Below are 23,231 nucleotides of genomic sequence, written 5' to 3' on the forward strand. Positions count from 1 at the left end.
TTCACTTAAAAAAAAAAAAAAGGCTTTACTGGTGTACAATTTAGGTGCTGAGGCCAGGTCTATTTTGAAAACTCTACCTCTGGAGTTGGTTAGAACGTGCATCAGCGGAGGTGAAGATGGCGATTCACTAATCGTCGACGACTACGCTTCGTTAATAAAAACTCTTGATAAAAGATTCAATCCTAAGCGCAATGTAGTTCTGGAGCGGCATAAATTTTTGCAACGCACGCAGATGCCTGGTGAATCTATAGATGACTTTGTTGCTGCTCTCAGAATTTTGGCTGTCAAGTGCAATTACAGGGAGTTTCGAGATGAAATAATTTGTGATCAGCTGATTAAACTCACATGTGATAAGAAGGTTCGACAAAAACTTTTATCCTCAGATGATCCTGATTTAGAGACTGCCCTTATCTTAGCGAAGAGTGTTGAGCATTCTCAATTCTGTATGAAAGAGTTAAACACTCCTGCATCAACATCTGATACTACATCTCTGTCCGAAGTCAAGCTAGTTACTACAAAAGCTTCTATCAAACCAGTCAAGGGCACCAATACGAATGTTTCCCGTGTACCACATGCGCCTAATTGCCCGAAAACTAGAGCTGAAGGACAACATCCTTCATGCTATTGTTGCGGCAGTGGCTCTCATCTGGGAAATTTTAAGTTTTGTTTTGCCATAAACCAGACTTGCTTCAAATGTGGGAAGAAGGGACATTTGGCACGTATGTGCAAAGCAACTCTAGCCCACAAGGTACCCCCACGTACTGTAAGGGCCATGGAAGAGGACTGTGTGCATCAGTATGAAGATGATGAAAGTTATGAATTATTGATGTTATCTTCGTCATCTATACAAGAAGAGGGTGTTGTAGAAATAGCTTCCATTGGAGAGGGTCAGAAAAGGAAATCTCCTGTGTGCACTATAAGTTTGAACGGAAAAGACATTAAATTTCTTGCCGATTCTGGTTCCCCTTTTACTCTTATCAATGTCAAGGATTTTAAAAGTTTGGGCGACATCCCTGTAGCTCACTCAAGTATAAGGATTTTTGCTTATGGTGGCAAAAGAGTGGAGGTTTTAGGCAAATTTAAGGGGAACTTAGAATTCAAAGGCGATTGTATTTATGGTACTGTATTCATTGTGGAAGAAGGTGCTAATTTGTTAGGATGGCATGAACAAGGTGAACTAGGAATCATCCTCGATCCCAATCATGCAGACATGGTTTTATCCAAACGTGAAGCTAAACAATACTAGGCTAGTCTTCCTGATGTCTTTCCTGTGCATACTATCACGACTGATTTGCGCGTTGAGAATGATTGGATCCAAAATTACCCCGAAGTATTTAATGGAAAGTTAGGCAAACTTAAAGGATTCCAACACCGCATTGTTCTTAAAGAAGGCGCTAGGGCTGTTACGCACAAAGTGCGAAAGGTACCGCTTAGCATGCGCAGCGAGTTGAGACAAGAGTTGGAGCGGTTATGTGCTATGGGAGTGATTGAATCCATAGAAGGGTCTGAGTGGTTGTCACCCATCGTTTTAGCGCGCAAAGCAGATAAGTCTCTTAGGATGTGTGTGGACTTGCGCGATCTGAATGCTTGTATATGGGTGGACCGACAACCTCTACCGAACATTAATGAGATGTTGTCAACTTTGGAGGGTGCCAAGTACTTTTCTTCTCTTGACATATCTTCTGCTTACCATCAAATTGAACTGTGCAAAGACTCGAGACATCTCACGTCATTTGTGACTTCTGATGGGGCGTTCCGCTATTTACGCATGCCGTTTGGGTTGGCATCAGCTTCCGCAGTGTTCCAACGTCTCATGGGAAACCTGTTTAAGAGCACTGCGGGAGTTGTGTTCTTTCAGGATGACCTTCTTATTCACGGGAAGACCATACAGGAGCACAATGCCAGGGTCAAGCACGTACTAGAAATTGTTAAGTCTAGTGGGTTAACATTAAGAAAGGACAAATGCAAAGTTTTTCAAGAAGTGGTGGATTATCTGGGTCATCATATCTCTGCTAGAGGAGTTGAACCTAAGATGAAACTACTGGATGCCATTCAAAATGGTCCTGAACCTAAGAACAGGGATCAACTACGTTCTTTTCTGGGGCTAGTTGAGTACTACGCAAAATTTGTAGCTAACTTTTCTGATAGAACTGTGTGTCTGCGTGGTCTTCTCAAGAAAAATGTGAAGTATGTATGGTCTGATCAGTGTGTGTCTGATTTCAAGTTGTTGAAAGAAGCAATTGTACAAGCACAGCCACTTAAATTATTCAACATCAATGATCAATGCATTGTCGCCACCGATGCCAGCAATGTGGGACTTGGTGCTGTCTTAATGCAAAAAAGATCGGACAATAGGGAAGAAATTATTGCCTTCGCTTACCGAACACTCCGTGGTGCCGAAGGGACCTATTCAACCATCGAAAAAGAAGCTTTGGCTCTATGGTGGGGTGTGCAGTATTTTCGCAATTTCTTGTGGGGCAATGATTTTGTTCTCAGGACTGACCACAAACCTTTGGTGGATCTTTTTACCACCAAAGGTGGGGGAAGAGCTACGCCTCGTATTGCTAAATGGCAGTACAGACTCAACGAATTCAATTACCGTTTAGAATATGTTGCTGGTGTAAAGAATTGCGTGGCTGATTGCTTGTCAAGGTTGCCTCTTTCTGAAAATGTTGTTGAACCTGAAAATGATCATTTGGAGATGGTGTGTGCTGTCAGCACTATAGCTGATACGGGAGCTGCCTTATCTGAGGTTGATTGGAAACTCGCCATTTCTGAGGACGTTGAGCTCTGTAGGGTGATAGACTTTGTAACTCGGGGTTGGCCCAATAGTACTACCATTCCTTCGGAGTTAATTCTTTATTTGAGAGTTGGTGATGAGTTGTCTCTGGTTGATGGAATTTTGCGCAGGGGTGGGTTACTGGTTGTTCCCTTATCGCTACGCAATAAGGTTTTGGACTTAGCCCAAGAAGGTCATTTAGGCATTCGGGAGATGAAGCGGAGAGTGAGGGAAGATTTTTGGTGGCCGGGTGTTGACAGGTACATCGAACACTGTGTTAGAGATTGTGGTGTGTGTGTGTTGAGTGACTAAACTCAGGTAACCTGTCCATCCTCTGTCAGTCCTATTCCTGTCAAAGAATCACCTTGGTGCAAACTGGCTTTTGATGTGGCTGGTCCATTCAGTGGCTTAGGGAGTTCTCCCAAGTATGTGCTAGTTTTAATTGACTACATGCCCAAGTGGCCAGAAGTTTGGTTTGTGGAGGGAATTAATTCTGCTATCATTATCAAATTTCTTAAGGAGGTTTTTCTTCGGGAGGGATTCCCGGAGGAATTAGTAACTGACAATGGCACCCAGTTAGTGTCTGCTGAAATGCAAGATTTTCTGAAGAAGCATGGCATTAAACATATCCTCACTTCTCTTTACCATCCACGTAGTAATGGGCTAGTTGAGCGTTTTAATCGTGTTATCAAAGAGCAGTTACAGTTGGCCTCCATAAATGGTCTTGATTGGAAGTTAGTGATTTCGGACATGCTATGGGCAATAAGAACTACTCCACACTCCAGTACTGGAATGTCTCCATTTACCTTGCTAAGAGGTAGAGTTGCGGGTTCCAAACTTAACAAAGATTGGATGTTAAGGAAGGAGGTAGATTCACAAAGATTAGGGAAGGTAGCTGATGTCAGAGCTGCGACTCAGGCCAAGTACGGATCTGATTGTCTTAAGCAGTCTTCGGTGTGTCAAGGGGACTGGGTAAGAATTAAGAAACCAGTGCTCGTTCGCAAAGGTTTTTCCCGGTTTTCTGCCCCTGTTAAGGTCAGTAAGGTGAGGGATCATGTGGTTGTTCTGGAAAATGGTAAGGTTTCGAATAAGTCTGCTGTTTCGGTGGTGCCTAAGCCAAAGGTTGAGTTTGTGAAAAACAAATTTGGTGTCAACACTCCTGGTGCAACTCCAGCTCCTGGTATTATTATTCCTGGGGATCGTGTATCTGGGAACAACCTTGTTCCTCAACAAGGTCTTTTGAGGACTAGATTTCTCCCTGCCAGAGCTAGGTCATCCCCCATCAAATTACAAGACTATATTAGATTTTAGTTTTCCTGTATTTTGTAATTAATACAGTTTTAAGGAGGGTTTGTGATTGTTTTCATGTAATGGGGGGGGTAGTGTTTTTTTTTGTGAAGGGAGGGGGGTGTGTTGGGTGTGCTAACCGGGTTCCTTGCACGGAACCTGGAATGTAGGTTCCGTGCATGGAACGTGGAATGGACATGTACGGCAGTTGCTGCCGGGTTGACTGCTCAGCTGGATGTCAATAAAGAAGCTCCGTTTTACCTTGGTTGTCGTCTTCTTTTCACACATGTACTCAAAATGGCTTCCCTGTTAACTTATAATATCTAAGAATCAACTTGGACATCACAGGCATATCTGCTCGTGTAGATATGTCTACACATGTAGCGCACCCTTCCCTAGGGCTGCAAGATCTGCTGTAGTGGTGATTTACCTGTACTGCATCCAATGTCTGCAGGTGCCATGTCATGTCTTCACTTTTCTTTGCGGAATGGCATGCACCCTGCAATGGCACTTTGCATGTTGGTGATGAGGGGGTCCCTTAGGGTGGTACAATACATGCTGCAGTTCTTAGGGACCCTCTTAAGCCTCCTTGCCCTAGGTACCAGGGTACCATTTACTAGGGACTTACAAGGGGTGCTACAGGTATTGTCAATTAGGGGAACAATTGTACAGTTTCAGGGAAAGAGATCTGGCACTGGGGACCTGGATAGCAGGAACCCAGTGCACTTATGCCAAATCACATTAGATGCCAGACAAAACGTGGGGGTGACCATGTCAAAAAGGGGCACTTTCCTACAGTTTGCTTGGGGAAAGACAGCCCATGGAAAATGAACTTTGGCTGTTCAACAGGGAAACAAAAGTACAATAAATACTACTGACAGGGCTGCAGGTGCAAAAGGGTGACACTGCTTTGGAACTAGTTTCCATATGGGATCTTGTACCCAGTTTTATGAAAACAATAATATGAAATGAATGTTTAGTAGCAAGGCGTGGATCAGTGCATCATGTCTGGGTCACTACACAATTTTTTTTTTTACCTGGGGTTTAATGGATGACAGTGATGCTTATGTTTCGCTTGCACCGATTTTCACCTCTAAATAACCTTGATGCTAAAACAAACTGTTATGTGGAATATACATTTAAACTAGTTTTCCTCGTTGCTATTGTGAGAATTGGCGACTTTCACTGCAACAAAATATGCTGCAGACATCAAGTCAATAATTACTTTGTTTTATCTTCTGAAATACAGCTGACCTAGGAAAATATGACTCGTTGACCTTTCCAAGCTGATGTCTTTGATGGCTCTCATCTTTACGTGAAAACTCATTGTATAGTTATCATAGCGAATCTTGAACTGTTCTTAATGTTTGCTCCTTAGAATTGCTGGTAATCTCCCGCTCATATTTAAGAAGTACAAGTGCTCTGTGCCTGGGATTACCTGCACGGATTTTAATCCTTATACCTAGATATTTGGTAAAGCAATAGGAATAAGGGATAATATAAAAGAGGTGTGAACAAAATAGCGTCCTCCTAATATCCACGTAAATGTTAGTTTTGTGTGCCGAGCTTTCCTTTCGTCTCCGTACTGCAATGCGTTTTTGCCGTTGTCATGGCGACCATCATCGCCTCAGGCCTCTACAAGGAGCATTGTTTACGTGGTGCTTCCATGGTTACCTTCGGCCCTCTCTTGCCTCAGGTCTTGAGGGTTGTGTTTGCATAGGCTCCTGGAGGCGTGAGTTGTTACATATTTTTCCTTATTTCGTAGTGGTTTTAGTAATTGATTGAAGATGTATTTAACACGATTATCACATTCATTGAAGAGAGCAAGGTATTGCTACTCATGTCGGTAGGCCCTTTTAAGATGCTCGTGACAGACACGATTCATGTTTTCGTCAGTTTTGTTATCCTTGACTGAAGTGAAGTCCAATATAATTATTGTACTACGGTAACGGATATGTATACGTTTGTTTCAGCTGTTATTTGTGTAACCTTAAGCACCGAACAGTGTTCATTTGATTATCGTACACGAGGTTAAAGTATTACACTGAATTTCAATCCTTCCATCGTGATTTTTGCAAAACCTGTGCAGTAAAACAAATCAGTTCTTACAGGAAGTTGTCGCGAAGATTTTCAGGAACTTATACAAAGTTAGAACCATTGTGAATAGCACTTTAAGAATTGTTTTGTAGTCCCATTGTCTCTGCTTGAGTTGCCCTTACTTGGCCTACTTATTTACTGTAAATACCCTGAGGCAAAACTGAAAAGGTAAGACCGACCGTTAATGACTTTGATAATAATCTGTCAACTCTAACAGCCAATTAAAATGCTGTCGCAGTTTGAGACATATGTCCTGTTTTTACGTTTCCACTCAGATGACCTTCATGATAGTTGAAGCAGAGTGCATTCCAACATTGTTTCACCAGCTAACCAAACTATATGTTTGTTTTCTGCTGTACCCCCGTTTTCCTCGGGTTATTAGTTCAGCGTTTCGTGCTGAAAGATCAGGTTTGAGGCCCTAGCCAAGCATAGCCGATGGAGCCGAACTGTGGACAGCTGCTTCTGTAGTGACGAGACCGGCAGTTAACATGTAAGACCTACCTTTTGTTATAGAGCAAGCTTGGGCACAGCCCCCCCCCCCTCCTCTAACTGCCATTCCTCCGAACATTCTAGAACTACATCTATGGTAACCTGCTAGCCTGGATATCACACATCCTCCCTTCTTACAGTTCACATTAGAATTTAACCTCAAAAGCATATAATAATGACCTTAAAAGGACTAAGGAAAAAACACAAAATAGCATATGCAAACTGAGATCATAATTAGACAAGTAACAAGATGCAAATAAGACACACAACAATATGCACTATCTTTATAGCATGCTATAAATTAATGAAGTTGAAACATACAGTACAAAAGTGTTTTCAAGATATCACCCCATTACATTACAAAATCGTGACACTGTTTTGGTAAAGCAGTCCATCTCCCCACCCGATTGTAAACTCCTGATTTAGCAGAAACGCCACCAACATCACCGCTAGCATTCATTCTCTCATCTCTTAAACGAGCAAACTCTGGCAATGAATTATCAGCATTCCCAGTACTTCCTCTCTCTGTGTTCGAATTGGTATTCTCAGTATTTCCGCGCGCATTGTTGGATGACTCTTCCTCTCTGTCAGTTCCAGCACTCTCGGACAATCTTGGGCAATTTGGATCCCATTCATCATCATTCCAAATCCCCTCAGTAAGTTCCACACACCTGTCAAGACTCGGCTTTCCAAGTCAGAACTTTATTACGTCTAGACTTTCTCCCACTATGCCAAATCTTTCAATTATTTAACAGTGCTGACCTAGAATAAACTTCTTTCACTTGAAAAGGCCATGACAACCTTTCTTGGTTCTAAACCCCAGTTTGACTTTTACTCAGTCACCTGGCTTCAAGTAAACATCTTTCACACCATTTTTCTTCTTGTAATATTTTGTATACACTTCTTGCACTCTTAACAAGTTACTTTTGACCACAGAGGGGGATCATTTGCTACATAGCTTCATCTTCATCTACGCAGTATTGTCCTTGGTAAATGGTTCTTTACCTCTTAAAATCCTGAATGTACTGTTACCCATTACTGTAGGAGTGATTTTGTAGACCCACACCATGCTCCCTAACTCCTTCTCTCAGTCAAGCCCAGCATTAATGGCGGCCTGCACACATCCCATAACCACTGTATTGGACCATTCTACGGCTCCATTTCCCACTGGATGATATATCTGGGTGCACATTCCTCTAATACCATACCTAGACAAAAATTTCAACAACTTGTCAGCAGTAATTTGTGGTCCATTGTCACTTAAAGATGTGAGAATCCCCTTCCTCAAAAATATTTAACCCAAGGTGGATACCACTGTTTTTTCATCAGCATTATCACACACTTCAACTTCTGGCCATTTGGAGTATTAGCCTATAAGACCAATTACATACTTTGGTCTACCCCACAAGTCTAAGATGGGTCCCAAAAAGTATTTTATGAGGACCTTCATAAGAGACAAAGTCCAGACCAACACGACCAACACCAAGGAACTGTTCAACGTCATACAGCAGTTTGCAAAACCCACCAGCGAAGCCACGGACGTCACAGCGTCCCAGGAACTCTGCGACAAGCTCAGCTCCTACTTCCACCTGAAGATCTAGGTCCTCTACGACAACCTCAGCGAACCAGTGCCAGACATTAGCCCCCTACCCACCACCACCGCCGAGAAGCCGACCATCACTACCTGGGATCCCGCTCCCATCAAACTCATCACCGCAACCATGAAGAAAATCCACTCAGGAACCCCAACAGGCCCCTGCCCCCTTCACATATTCCACAAGGCCGCCATCGCACTCGAACTCAGACGGACCATCAACGCCTCCCTCAGATCTGGCATCTGCCTAGACGACTGGAAACGGGCGGAGGTGAAACCCCTTCTCAAGAAACCTACGGCCGACCCTACGGACCTGGAAAAGCCCATCTCTCTACTCCCCTTTGCAGCCAAGGTCACCGAGAGACTCGTAAACGCCCAGCTGACCGCCTTCATCGAAGAGAACTCCATCCTAGACGCCTCTCAGTCTAGATTCCGCAGCAACCACAGCACTAAGTCCGCCCTCCTCGCCGCCACTGACGACATCGCATGCTACTCGACCAGGGACACACTGCAGCACTCATCCTTCTAGACCTCTCCGCAGCCTTCGAAACCGTCTCACATCGCACACTCAAAGCCAGACTTCACGACGCGGGGATACAAGGAGCCACCCTCAACTGGATCCAATCCTTCCTCTCTGGCACAACCCAGAGGATCCAACTCCCTCCCTTCCTCTCCGAACCCACGGAAATCAACTGCGGAGTTCCCCAGGGATCATCTCTCAGCCCCACGCTCTTCAACATCTCCATGGCCCCCCTAGCCGCCATCGTCAGTATGGACTCTGCATCGTATCCTACGCCGACGACACACAGCTCATCCTCTCACTCATGAAGAGTCCCTAAGACTTTGTGATTTCTCTCAACATTCTTGTGTGGTATTTTGGTTAAATAATTTTCTGCCTTAGTCTTTTAAATTGTTTTTATTCTGTGAAGGACTCTGATGTTTAACCTTCTTGTGGGCCAATTTTGATACTACATTCCTGGATACTGCTGAGAATCTTATTGTCTACAATGTTTTTATTTTAGTAATTTTTTTAATTACGTTTTTAGCCCTCAAGAACATAACACAGATACAGTGCCATTCTATGGCAGGACCGGAGGCTTAGATTATGCCTTCTTCATTCTATGTCAGGACCGGAGGCTCAGATTATGCTTTCTTCCTTCGCTTTATTTTCACAGCAGCATATTTTCAAACACTTATAACAACTACATTTCCCATGAACAATAGGGAAAGTAAAAGTCTCAAACAGGAGTCCTTACTCTCTGTTCGCACTCCAGTCAGCCAGCATGGTCCCTCCACGCTGTTTCCTCTTCTTCTCTTTCTTCGCTGCTCAGCAGCAGCTAAGTCGATTTTTCTTTTGCTTCTCCTGTTCTGGGGGTGTAATCTGGCTAATTTGGTGACGTTTGGCTAGCGCTTGTGTAATTTTCTGTTTTCTACAGATTCCCTTTAGTCATGGGACATTTTAAATGTACCTTACGTTACTGTTTCGCTATGGGGTGCGGTGTAGTCCTCCTGCCGCCAGGGGGCGCAGTGCACTCTATGGGCAGCACGAGTCAAGCACTGGCAATAGAGTCCTGACGAGTGCTGTCCGGTGAGAGCTCAGCCTTGCCTCCTGCAATCCGGTTTACGCCCGGTGGGGTCTGTATCTTCCCAATTTACCTGTGAACGCCCCATTGAAGTTCTGTATTGCTTTTCTGAACACCCTACGGGGTCGCAATTGCACCGTGTCTTGTGGTGCCTGTGGCACACTGTCCCGGGTGGCTGCCTTGTGAACAGAGGGCTGGTGTGTCCCTAGGGCTCTGCCCATTAATTGTGTGCCATTGGCCACCCCTGATTTGTCTGGGCTCCCTCCCAATTTGCAAATAGAGCACCTATAGTGCCTTCAAATTGGTGCTTTCAGCACAAAGCTGCCTGTGCTCCTAATACTGTACCTGTGCTTACCTAAGTCATGCAGTCGGAGCAAGATCAGTACCAGGAGGAGGATCCCTTAGCGTACCTCCCCTGGGATGATGACTTTTACCAGGCGGTGGATGACTCCATCTATAGGGCTGTCAACCAGGCCATGGAGCCTTTGGAGCAACGCCTGTCTGCGCAGATAGGAATGCGCCAAGTGGGCTGCTCCTACGCCAACTGCCCCTAAGCCCCCTCCTATGCCTCAACCTACTGGTTCCCCCTCTGCTAAGAAACCATGTCCTCAGGGGGTAGATGTAGATGCCTTTGCCTGCCTGAAGCAGGTGGTTTTGGCGCCGGTGCCCCCGCAGCCTGACCCGACGCCCTCGCAGACTGCACCCCAACGTCTCCGGTACCTCTTCTCCGGACCCCTTTGATAATGGTAACTCCCACGGGGACACGGTTGAGGAAGCGGGCTCCTCTAGGTCTTGGCTCCTGACACCCACTCCTGCCTCAGTGGGGGCTTCCGATATAATGGATCCGGACGACATTGTCCACCCCAGGTCTTCAGTTTGGGTTCCCGGGAAAGAAGTAGTCCAGTATGATGCAAGCCTATGGACAAGGACGCTCGTAACTGCCTACGGGCAGAGTGCCCCCGCCCTAGTTTGGAGGGTAAGGTTGCATTAACACCCAAGATTGACCCCAAGATGGCAACCTTCCTAGCGAAATTCGTACAGGACCCTAAGAAGGGTATTGACCGCTCCTGGCATACGTGCCAGGATAAAGTGCTAGATGCAGTGGGGCCTGTCACCAAAATTCTAGACATGGCCGAAGAGGCCAAGGTGTCAGGTGCCCTTATTTCCCTGGAGGTTCTCTCCAGCTGGGTGCAGCGTGCGATTGTGTTTATTTGTAATGCAAATTGCGCACTCTCTACGGAGAGGATGTGGTCCCTTTTAATTAAGGTGCACCCCCAAGTTGGGCGACCTGGCTTCCTCGGAGGCAGGCGCTGTGGCCCGGGGGGGGGGGCTAATTTGGCGACCTGTTCGTCAAGGAGTTGGAAAAGTTTGTGGCGACTTTCACCTCTCTGGACAGGGCCCAGTCAAACATCAGAAAGGTCTTTACCCTCCCGGTTTCACAAGGGACCGATCTCGTTTCCCATCAGCTGGTAGCGGATGGAACGTTGAGGATGATGGCTTGGTGGATCTCAGGCGTCGCTGATCGCTCCCAGGCCTTTCGAGAAAGGCTGAGGACTTGCTCACCAAGGCATGGGCGGGCAGCACGACTAAGAGATACCGCTCAGCCTGGCACAGATGGCGTAGTTAGTTTGTGCGACGGAGTGTCGATCCCGTGGGGGCAAATGTATTCCACATCCTTAACTTTCTGGTGAGTCTGGCAGAGGAGGGTCTGGCCTATAGGTCAATCAATTCCTTCCGCTCTGCGATTTCAGCCTGTCATATTATGGTACCGGGCTCTACGGTGGGCGAACATCCATTGGTTTGCCAGCTTCTCCGAGGGATTTTCCTCTCCCTCCCACCGGAGCCTCGGTACTCCGTCCTGTGGGACATTAACCGGGTGCTGAATCTTTTTCTTTCTTGGCAACCGAACATATTTTTGTCCTTTTAAAGAGGTAACTGCCAAATTGGCCATGCTGATATGCCTGGTCTTGTGATGTCGTGTCTCTGACATGAGGGCCTTGGACATCTCAGCCAGAGTGTTTTCCCCGGATGGGGTATCGTTCACGGTAAGTAGAAAGACCAAGACTAATACTAGGGTCATTTCGTACCCAGCGTTTCCAGATTCCCCTAAACTGTGTGTAGTGCGGTGCCTCCGTGCTTGCGAAGATCTAACTGAGGAAACTCGCCCTCGGGGTGAGAAGCAGCTCATTGCGCTACGTAAATCGTTCAGAGCAGTCTCGTCCCTGACCATCACAAGATGGGTGCGTTGGGTTATGCAGGAGGCGGGTATTGATGCAAAGCAGTTTGGCGCTCATTCGGTGAAAGGAGCGATGGCCTCTAAGGCTTTTTCCCTAGGTGCGCGTCTGGAAGATCTGATGCGCGCAGCCGATAGGTCCTCTGACTCCACCTTTAAGAGGTTTTATTTCAAACCAGTTCTGGAGGTGGCAAGTCTAGTAGTCGACAAACTTTGAACTGGCATAATCTGAGCCTCCGGTCTTGACATAGAATGAGAATTTGCCTAGCTGTAGTGCTTGTAAGTTCCAATTCTATTAAGGACACGGAGGTGAGGATTATCCTGCCCGATGACCTCTGCAGATGTGGGCGCTTCCCACTCCAATGTAAATAAGGCATTCATGGGTTTTTCGAACTGTGGTAATGAGATGTGAACGTTAGTCATGTGTTATTTTTGCTTGTGCTATTCTGCAATTGGTTCCAGCTTAGTCCCTGACACTACCTGTTTTGCAGGAAATGATGGTTCCAAACAAGAAGTGTGAAATCTGACGAATGGTTCGCGCAAAGAAATAGGAAGAGGAAACAGCGTGGAGGGACTATGCTGGCCAACTGGAGTGCGGACAGAGAGGAAGGACTCCTGTTTGAGACTTTTACTTTCCCTATTGTTCATGGGAAATGTAGTTGTTATAAGTGTTTGAAAATATGCTGCTGTGAAAATAAAGCGAAGGAAGAAGGCATAATCCTACCAGCACTACAGCTAGGCAAATTCTCATTAGTTGCCACATACAACAAACATACCACCATGTCATTAGAATCACACCAATGCCATTGCCCCATACCCCATTCACATATTTACTGGACAAGTTATTATTGTCTATAATGTTAGGCACTTTCTTTGCTCATTCAGACTTAAAAAATCCAGTGCTCTGCTTTTATTCAGAAAATGCCAGGAGCACCAGAAGGTTTCCCCATAATCTAGGTTCTGTGAATGGGTCCATCTAGCTATTGGAAGCCACAAAGGAGTTTTTTTCATTCTGACTTAAACCTACAGCTAGAGGATGCTGTCCCTGGAGTTTTTTTTATGTGTAGCTCTCTTGCAGTAGGTTATCACAGTCCCTCCCGAAATGTAGAAAAAGCTTCTTTACACGGTTCACAACACTGACTATTTAAACTGTCCTTTCAACCCTCTCTACTGGCACAACACGACATTCAGGCGTGTTTTAGCTCAGGAAGGCACCATCTGTTTTTCCAAGTTGGTGGGGGTGAGAGGTGCTTCGCTCCAGACAGGCTTGTCTCTGGGATCAGAAGTCCCAGTAGAGTCAAACTACATGGTTTGCTCAGTTGAAATGGAGAAAATCTGTCTTCCACCTAAAGAACTACAGCAACACAGTGCCTCAGAGTCTTTTGCAGCTCTCAAATTGAATGGACTGATTTCGTGCAGGCAGTTGTGTCCCAATGGACAAGTTAAGTAAAATTGTTCACTCAGTCCCAGTATCTTATAGAGAAATTGTGGCAGGAGGATTGTTACACTTATCAGTGTAATTTGACTTTTTGCATTATTGATGAAACGGGCGTCCAAATTCTAGGCAAATTTGACATTGGGAGGTAGATGCATAGCAACTAGAACCCTCTAAATCAAAAAGGCGCATCTTAAGACATTTCTGAAAAATAATTTGATACACCATTCTTAAGGTCTTTGTGTTGATATTCATGTGTTAGACTTGAAATCCTTGGAAAGTGTCAGTTGTGAGACCATACATATGGCAACCAGAACTTAAACATAGTGTACAACTATGTGATTCATGCATCCTGATTTGATCTCAAATGTTTGGTAGTAGGAAGGGATGTCTGTTACTGTGGCAGAGCAGTTACCCAGTCACACTCTAATTCCTGCCCAGTCTCTTAAGAAAAGGTTTGTGGAAGAACCAGAGCAGTACTGATTATAGGACATCAGAACTCAAGAGACATGTAGTTTGCACAAAGCTGTTGAGAAATTTGGTGGTAAATATTAATAAAGGTTTCAGCTGCTTTTACCTCAATAGGCATGCACATACCTGTGGGGAAATTGTAGGCAAGTTAAAGGAGAATATAAACAATTCACACTGGAAAAGGACTTTTGCCTCTATTTCAGAACTTCTGTTAAGTATGGTGTGCCATAAAAGTGATCATTGTTCATCCACTGCCAGCTTGTCTGTGTTTCTTGGGGATCATTTTCCCACTTAATTCATTCTGTCTACTTTTTTTTTTCTTAATTAGGCGGAGCTCCGTGCTGCTGTATTTTTGGCTTTGGAAGAACAGGAAAAGGTAGAGGTAAGCAGTTCACATTGCAAGTCTTTGTTTGACCTATCACCACAGGACTATGGAGCAAGCCTCTTTTTATTTACTGATGCTCCTCAAACCTAGAATGGCTATTGGATAGTGTGTTCTTTGTTTTGCTTTAGTCACAAGTTGGTGGCTTGTGTATTTCTCAAATCGTGAGATGAAGTGACAGCTGTTAATCAGCTGGTGTTCTCATCTCACCCACTCCCATGCATCATTTCTATGCCCCAAAAATGCAGTCTTCTGCTTGTGAACTTCTTGCATGCGGTGTACAGGGCCTGTATAAAGTTGTGAAGCTGCACACAGTAGGATCTTTTGTTGATATATTGATTTGTATGTTCTGTTTCTTGCTTGCATAGTGCTTACTGAGGCTGCTGTTGAGGAAGGATTTGTCATGGAAGGAAAAGGATAGAAGGAGAGGGAGTGGGCAACATGGAGGAACAGGAATAAGAGTATGTGAAGTGGTAAAAAGGGAATAAATGTTGTTTTATATTATTATATGGCACTTAAGCATCTCTTAGGCTGCTTCTCAGTATTTGGGGACGAGAGGCGTTTTAGGACAGAACAAGTACGGTGAGTAAAGAGAAGAAAGAATCATATTTTGTTTATTTATTTGAGCATTTTGTGCTGCGCTGTATTTTGTAAGTCAGCACTTTTTCCCCAGACATATGATAAAAAAAGTAGAAGTTAGTATCTTCATATACCTGTAAAATGCAAATGTCCTGTCACTGATATAGTGCTTGGTTTAGTCTCACATTTTTTAAGTAAAAAGAACATGGATTTATTCAGAACTGGGCTAAAATGAGCACTCTTGAATAATGATAGGGCTGTGTTATTCAGAGTCCTCCCATAATCGGAAAGCTCCCATAAACGGAACCCATACATAAATGAGGCTTCTGCATAAACAGGACCTCCAAATATTTGAAATAAGTAGAACCATTACCTATTCAGAATCAGTTATAATCAGAGGTGGCATAATCGGAGGCTTGCTGCAACCCAACACATGACATAAACGCTGGAGATATCAGTACTCTAATATAATGCGAAAACTGCTACTATTTGCCATACCATTACATGGAACCAAATGGAACAATTAGATTTTTTGTTTTACACAGGTAAGTAGATTTCTGAAACATCTGGCCCTATGGCCAAGTAGGTTTTAGTGAAAATTCCGCACCCTGAGTGTTCAATTTGTCTCTTCCATATTTACATGACTTATGTTCCTCTCCCCGAACCTCACTGCATCTCAGTTCTCCAATAGTTTTTCTCTTGTAAACTTGTGCCTTTGATGTCTATCTCGCTAAACTAAGGACCCTTTATGCTTATGCTTCTATTGACTTTGGGCCTTTGATGTGCATTTGGCCCACTTAATTCCCTTGGCTGTCTCACTTATCCTCATCTTTCTGCCTTTGTGTTCTACTGTCTTCATCACCTCTGTACCTAAGGTGTCTGTTGGTCTCTTTCTTCCTCTCCCTTCGTCTGTGTTTTTCTCTTGTTCTGTTTTTTGAGGTGGATAGGAGGGCCAGGCAAAAGAAAGGTGTAGGCATATTTCACCTCCAATTCATTATAAAATTAGAAACTTTAACCGCAGCCATAAGCCAATTCTGCTACTACCCCTCTTTCATGTATCCCATCTTTGCAGCCACAGGGCCCCACTCGTCTCCATGGAAACTAATGATAAGTGTATGTACATTCTAATGGCGTTTTAGGGCAGTTTTATTTAGGTAGTTGAAGAGCTGAAGCTTAGATTATTTTTTTGTTGCAAATCTTGTGCTTCAGAATAGCACGATGATCAATGTGCGAGGCAATAATCAAAATATTTAGGGTAGACACCACACCTGTCTTTTCAAACATTTGTTCTGTTTCCATCATTGATTCCCTCATAATTTATCATTATGCCATCTACTGTGAAGATGGTATGCACCCTTTTTTGTTTACAGTTTTTGTGTTACAAAAACGTCATTAGTTGGTATTGGTAAAACTGAAGTCCCTTTCGAATGACGTCAGTAGACTCGACAGAGTAGGTGATAGATCAAACAATGATAATGCCTAAAAGAGTGACACGGCACTTGCATGTTTTGGTAAAAGTTGTTCCATCCGCTTGTTTGCACTAGATATTGGTGTATGCAACTGTAGGTCATTTTCCTTAGTGATGTATAAAATTACATCCAAGTTGAAATAGAAGTTGATAGGAAGAGTCCATTTACATTGGTATTAAATGTGTGCTTGAGGCTATGGTTTCCACACTGTGGTGCTCTCTGGCCGTAATTGTCTCTTTCTCTAATTAACAACATGTTTTTAATTTTCCAACAGAACAAAACTCCTCTTGTCAACGAAAGCTTGAAGAAGTTTTTAAATACAAAAGAAGGTAAGGTCTGCAAGTTTTTAGGAGAGGCTTTGTTACCAGCTGTGAGCTAAAAAGTTAACTTCAAACATTAGTGTAGTGGACAGCCGGTATACTTTTGACTGTGGGTTAGTAAGATATTCTTGTTTCTTTGCCATAAAGTAGTTAGAAGATGTAAAAAAAAGTTTATTGAAAATCACAGCAAGCTACTCCATATATAGAAAGAAAGCACCAGACACAATGTGTATGAAATTTGCATTCCGCTAGTGGGTGTTTTCCTTCCATCCTATCCAGTTCATAGTAACATCAAATTCCTAATAAACCTGTAACACAGTAAATGAGTAGATTACAAATAAAAAGTTCCTGTACAAAGCAAGTATAGAGTAATGTTTCTGACCAATGAGAGTTATGCACAGATAATGTGGTATGTGTCCACAAAAATTAATTACAAGATTTCCTTGAAGTGGTGGAAAAAGTAAAATACATAGTTCTATAGGAAGGGCCTCTTTGAATTACAAGAAACATTGGACTTGTATAAGAATTGTAAAATATTATGTAAAACTAGATAGAGTAAGGGGAACTGAATTGATGGTGGAGAAGGCAACATGTAGGCTAGCTAAATGGGAAATTCTCAGATCATCAGATGAGTAACTGAGATGATCAAGCATATAAACTATTCTCAAAGATCATATTAAGTTTATCCATAAATGAGTAAGGGGGAGCAAAGACTACTACCTTGGAATCGGTTCCAACTTAGGTGTGTGGTGAATTTGTTTGTGCATGCATATTGGCTTTTGTATTAGAATTATATTTTAAGAGAGTATTGGCCCCCTGCTGATCACAGTCCATGATAACACCTTAATAAAACAAAAGCAATAATTAGGCTCCATAGTTCTGCTTTGCTGATATTCAGTCACAGCTTTATGACCAACATTACTACATTTCATATCTCAAATGACATTCACGCTTTCATGTTTATACAAATTTGTGGATTGCATCAGCAAATATTTGTTATCTGTTAAGTTCTTTCCAGCTCCTTCGTTTGAAATGTTGGCTTAGTTTTGTATTCCTTTAGATTGTATTGTCCGTTCTTTTTAATGTTTAAGACATTGTGTTCCTCGTTTCATGCTGACGTAGTAGCACTCTAATATGCTGGCAGTGGATCACCAGCCTGCAGTACAGTAATATGGGTCATTCACTTGAATTATTCTGATGGTGGTTTACCTTAGCAGCAAGGCTGCTGCTTTGCACAGTAGAGGCGCTAGTTATAATCCTAAAATCTAGCCTATCCAAGGAGCAGGGTAATTGAATATCTGAAGGATTATGACTAAGAAGACCGTTGTGAAGATCACTTGAAACTTTACAAGAAAGATTTGAAACTAAAATTTCAATTTCCTTTTTAAAATAACCTCTGTCTGAGTGAAGAGGTTGTGAACTCAAAGAAATGTTAATTCCTACATACTCGGAAAAATATTTGGTAATGTCAACTGTTTTTTAAGATGCATACTTATATCAGTTTGCAGCTCCTACAACTAACTTTGCTCACTCAGTCTAGGTGCATAATACTAGAAGTGCAAGATGCTGGCTGCATATAGTGAAATCATCGAGCCAGGTCACAGAATTGAAAACCTAGATCACCCGGGTAAAAGATGTTCTGTTTAGCAATATATAGGTAATGGAATGCAAGTGTAAGAATTAATACTTTATGGGAATGGAGCTAAATGTATTGTAAAAAATTGTAGTAAGCTAAAATAATTTTTAGAATGCACAACATCAGCAGGACTTGCATGTTTTTATCATCAAGCCAATCACTATTACTAAATCAGTTGGACATACCTATTGTAACCCCTTGATGCACTTTGTTTGTCATTAGCAAACAATAGTGTAGGAAACTGGCTCTTTATATACTACACCAAAATGAGGTATAGTGTTTATAGAGTCCAGGTGACCCCAGAGGTAGGCAGAGGTTAAAGTTAGATAGAACCTTACTCTTTATTTTTTGTGGTAGAGTGGTCGAGGCAGTAAGGCAGTATCAGAGGACAGTGTTAAGCATTTGATGTACACACTCAGTCAGCAAATGAATTCACACACTCAATAACTGAACTCTAGGCCAATTGTTTTTGTATACAAAATATACTGTTTTATTTTTAGAACCAAGAAAGCCTGGCACAGGTAAGCATTAAATACTTTACAGTAATAAGTTGCTGAATGTCGAACAGTTTGAAAATACAATAGGAAATGTACTTTGTTTGATTTACAGGGGATGCAGTAGGTTGCAATACTTGGCAAATACAGTACATTGAAATGAATAGGCTTTTTCAGTAAATTACAGGTAAGTTACTTTTTACGTTACTGCTCTAAATCAGTGCTGGATACCTAGATTAAGCTCTGGGACATTTCCTGCAAACAGGTAAGTAAATACGTTTTGGTTATTCGTGCAATTTTGAAAAAATATTTTTAGATTTCAAAACTCCACACTTCAAAACTTTTTGGAAGAAAATTGTCAATGTTATCCTATGGAGGAAAAACAGGTTATCAGTTCACAGGTAAGTTATCGACTGTGGGAGTTAAGGTTCTGGGGTTAGACTCCGGGGTCCCCCAGGGTAAGTGATGCACTCTTGTTGCACCCTCAGCACCACTAGGGCGGCGGGGTGCAGAGTGTTGAGGCCCAATGTTATCCAAAGGGGGATAGGGGGCCTCTAGTTGGTGGCTGCTGGCAAGCAGGCCACTGGGTTGTGAGAGCAAAGCTCCTAGGGTTTAGGTCAGGGCAAATGGGGAAACAAAGTAGCACAAAAGGTGCACCCTCAGCGGCACTGGGGCAGCCGGGTGCAGGGTGCTGTTTCGACGTCGGGTGCCCTGTTGATTTCAATAGAGAACCTCCGGTTTGCAAAAGCACTGCAGGCAGGGAGATGAAGGACTTCTGGGTGCGACCACCACTTCGAGAGGAAAGTTGGGAAGTTAAGGGTTGGATAGGTGTTACAATGATAAGAAAACGCTGATGCAAGTAAGAACCTCTTTATTCCACCTCCACAGTTCGCCTAAACAGCTGCTCTCTTCAGAAGGTCCACTTCAACATTCTAAGGTAGCCTCTCGGCCAACAGTAGGAATATACCACCAGCGTGGGGAAGAGAGGGGAAGACAGGGAGGAAGGTTCCAAGGGAAGAAAGAAGTATAAGATGGAGGAAAAAATTATGTAAGGTAAAAGAATGTAATTATAACACATCTTCCCCCTTAAAGAAGGGGAAATACAAATAATATTACAGCCAACTTAACAACCATTCAAAAACTGGTAGTCTGAAAAATGTTCCGATAATTGCCTCCTTGTTATTTTCCTCAGGATGGTTGCTGAGAAGGACGAACAAGGGAGACTATTAAGTGTTCCGAGACAGGATCAGGGGATCTGGTCAGTCTATCTATGCTCCAGCATTGACCATTCTCAAGAATGACAGTATTCTGCTTAACCTCCACAATCTTCATTGGTTCAAAGAATTTTGATTCACTCTCCCCACTACGTGTGGGTCTTTTAACTAACACCCAGTCTCCAATTGCCCATTTCTGTTCTTTTGTACCCTTTTTGAAATCATAGTAATGTTTTTATTTATTCTGGTTGGCAACAACTCTTCTACTCCTCTCTTCCTCATCATGCTCAACACTTTCTCCCCCACCAATCCAATTAGGAAAGAATTTGGTACCAGGTTTCTTCCCTCTGAGGGATGAAAATGGAGAGATGCCTGTTATTTGATTAGGAGTAGTATGGTATGCCCATAACATTTCTTGCAAAACTTTTTCCACTGGCAACAGGTTAGAGCATGCAAGTTGGATATGTTCTTTGACCATTCTGTTGACTCTTTCAACCATGCCGTTGGCCCTGGGACAATAAAGAGCTGTCTTATTCTGTTTGATCCCTAACTTAGACAAGAATGACGACATGGCTGATGAAGTGAATTGCACCCCATTATCTGTTACAATGGTTGATTGGATGCCTTCAGATGCAAATGTGTCTCTTAAGAAATTTAAAAGTGTTTCTGTATTAGTTTGATTAACCATTCTGATGACCACCCAGTGAGAATGGTAATCTGTCAAAACAAATGCAAATCTCTTATTAACTCCTTTTTTGTTTATAGGACCAATAATATCCAAGGCTAGTTCGTCCCATGGTTTGCAAGGTATAGATACCGGAGACAACGGTGCTTTATATGTAACCTTGGATTTGTCACTGTTAGCGCACACATTGCAATTTTTTACCTTATTCTCTACCAAGGAATCCATTCCTGGGAACCAATATCGTTCCTTGAGTCTGGACTTAGTCAAACTACGCCCCAGGTGTCCTTCATGAACGAGGTCGATGATTTTATCCCTCAACCCTGATGGTGGTATAATCTTGTCATTCCTCCAAACTCGGTCTTGGTGTAGATTAATTTCATGTCTCACCTCCCAATATTTTCTAATGTCTTGGTTGACTTCATCATATGTGTCTAGCCAGCCCTGCAACGTGTAGTTCTTTAATTGAGTCAAAATCATATCTTGGTTCTGACAAACACACCATTCATCGGTGCTTATGGTGGATGAGTGTATTTCCAGGATTGGGTACTCTGTGATTTCAAACTGTTCTTCCACATTTAAGGGTGCTCTCGAAAGGAAGTCTGCAACTAAGTTGTGTTCTCCTGCAACATATTCAACCTTGAAACAGAATCCCTTTAAACCCAACACCCATCTTGCTACTTTTGGGGTGCTGTTAAAAGTCCCTTTCGGTTTGAACATAAATATGAGAGGTTTGTGGTCAGTTTGCGCAGTAAATTTTATACCCCATAAATAGAATTTGAAGTGTTTAATGGCCCAGAAGCAGGTTAGGGCCTCCTTTTCAAGTACAGAGTAGTTTTTTTCAGAGTTGCTAAGAGTGCGTGATGCAAATGCTACTATGCGCTCTTAACCATCAATTACTTGTGACAGAGTGGCACCAAGACCTTTATTACTGGCATCTGTAGTGAGTATTGTCCTTCTTTTAGGATCAAAATTGCACAGGTATGGAGTGGAGAGTATAGCTGATTTTAACTTTTCAAAAGTTTCCTGGTGTTCTTCTTGCCACTTGAATTGTGTGTTACTCTTAGTAAGATCTCTGATCTTGCTAGTGAGATCTTCAACATTTTTAACATATTTGCCCATGTACTCAGCTAAGCCTAAGAAGGATAAAAGTTCTTGTTTGTTTGTAGGAGCAGGAGCATTCTTTACTGCTTCCACCAGGCACATTTTAGGTTTGAAACCTTCTTTTGTGATGGTGTGTCCAAGGTAATCAACTGCGGTCACCCCAATTTTACATTTTTCTTCCTTGAGTGTAAGACCAGCTTCCTTAAATTTAGAAATAACTTGAAATAAATTCCTATTATGCTCCTCTGTGGTTGCACCATAAATTAGGACATCATCCTGGAAGCATAAAGTCTTGGGTATGCCCTCTAGAACATGCTGCATAATTTTTTGAAATACAGCGGCCGCCGATGCCAAACCGAAAGGCATCCTGCAAAACATGAATGTGCCCAAAGGAGTGGTGAATGCCGTAAGTTCCCTCAAATCTGGGTGCAATTCCACCTGGTGGTATGCCATTGATAGATCTAGAACACTAAAGCATGTTGCCTCGCCCATCGTGCTGAGTATTTCATGTATGCGGGGCAATGGGTGCCTTTTAACTATTATGCTGTCATTAAGATCTCTAAGATCAATGCATAATCTGATGTCTTCTCCCTGGGCCTTCCTGGGAATCACGATGGGGGCAACCCATTCGGAGCAATCTATAGGATGTATGATACCTAAGTTCTGTAATTTGGTTAATTCTTTTTTAAGTGGTTCCCACATGAGGTGTGGTATAGGTCTGGTTTTATGTACCTTGGGCTTAGCATTCAGTTTCAGTTTAATGCGGTGCTGGTAATGTTTTAGGAGCCCTAACTCTTTAGAAAACACTTCAGGGAATTTACTACAAATCTCCTTACTTGATGCTTCCTGGTCTATGACAAGCACCTGTTCTGGATTGTTAGGATCCAGCCTGATTCCTAATTCCTTCTGATGTTGCCATCCCAACAGGTTTGACCCTTCTTCGACAACGCAAACCTTCTCTGTGGTAGAACGGCCCTTGAAAGAGATTAGAGTACTCATCATCCCTTTTATGGGGATTGAATCCCTGGTGTAACTGCTAGGGGAAATATCTGCCACCTGTAACTCATCCTCCTGACAAATCTCCATTTCCTTGAAGTCAGAAACATTTAGCAAAGTAAATGGTGAACATGAATCTGCGTACATATTTATCATTTTACCATTCAAACCAACCTCACATTGTGGGTACTTAATCTGATTGACGCCACTGCCATCATGAATCTGAAAAACATTTTTCTTCACACATTCTTGTTTACTCTCAAGTGCGTCATTACCACCAGAGGGTTTCTTTAAATTACTGTGGCATAACCTAGCCAAGTGCCCTTTTTTGTTACATTTTCTACAAATAGATGATCTTGCTTGACAATTAGGGCTATTAGCTAAGTG

The 23,231-nt window shown here is 42.9% G+C and overlaps 1 protein-coding gene across 7 annotated transcripts in view; it reads left to right on the forward strand.

The window, feature by feature from the left end:
* Window positions 1-23,231, forward strand: part of CEP43 (centrosomal protein 43) — a 252,623-nt gene that overhangs the window by 17,215 nt on the left and 212,177 nt on the right. For all 7 annotated transcript variants that reach the window (XM_085611361.1, XM_085611359.1, XM_085611360.1 and 4 more), the window contains exons 3-4: window positions 14,297-14,350; window positions 16,673-16,727. In XM_085611361.1, coding sequence (XP_085467487.1) covers window positions 14,297-14,350; window positions 16,673-16,727 — 109 coding nt within the window. The remainder of the gene's footprint in view (window positions 1-14,296; window positions 14,351-16,672; window positions 16,728-23,231) is intronic.

The sequence above is a fragment of the Triturus cristatus genome, chromosome 6 (genome assembly GCF_964204655.1).
Source record: "Triturus cristatus chromosome 6, aTriCri1.1, whole genome shotgun sequence".
In the NCBI taxonomy this organism is placed as follows: domain Eukaryota; kingdom Metazoa; phylum Chordata; class Amphibia; order Caudata; family Salamandridae; genus Triturus; species Triturus cristatus.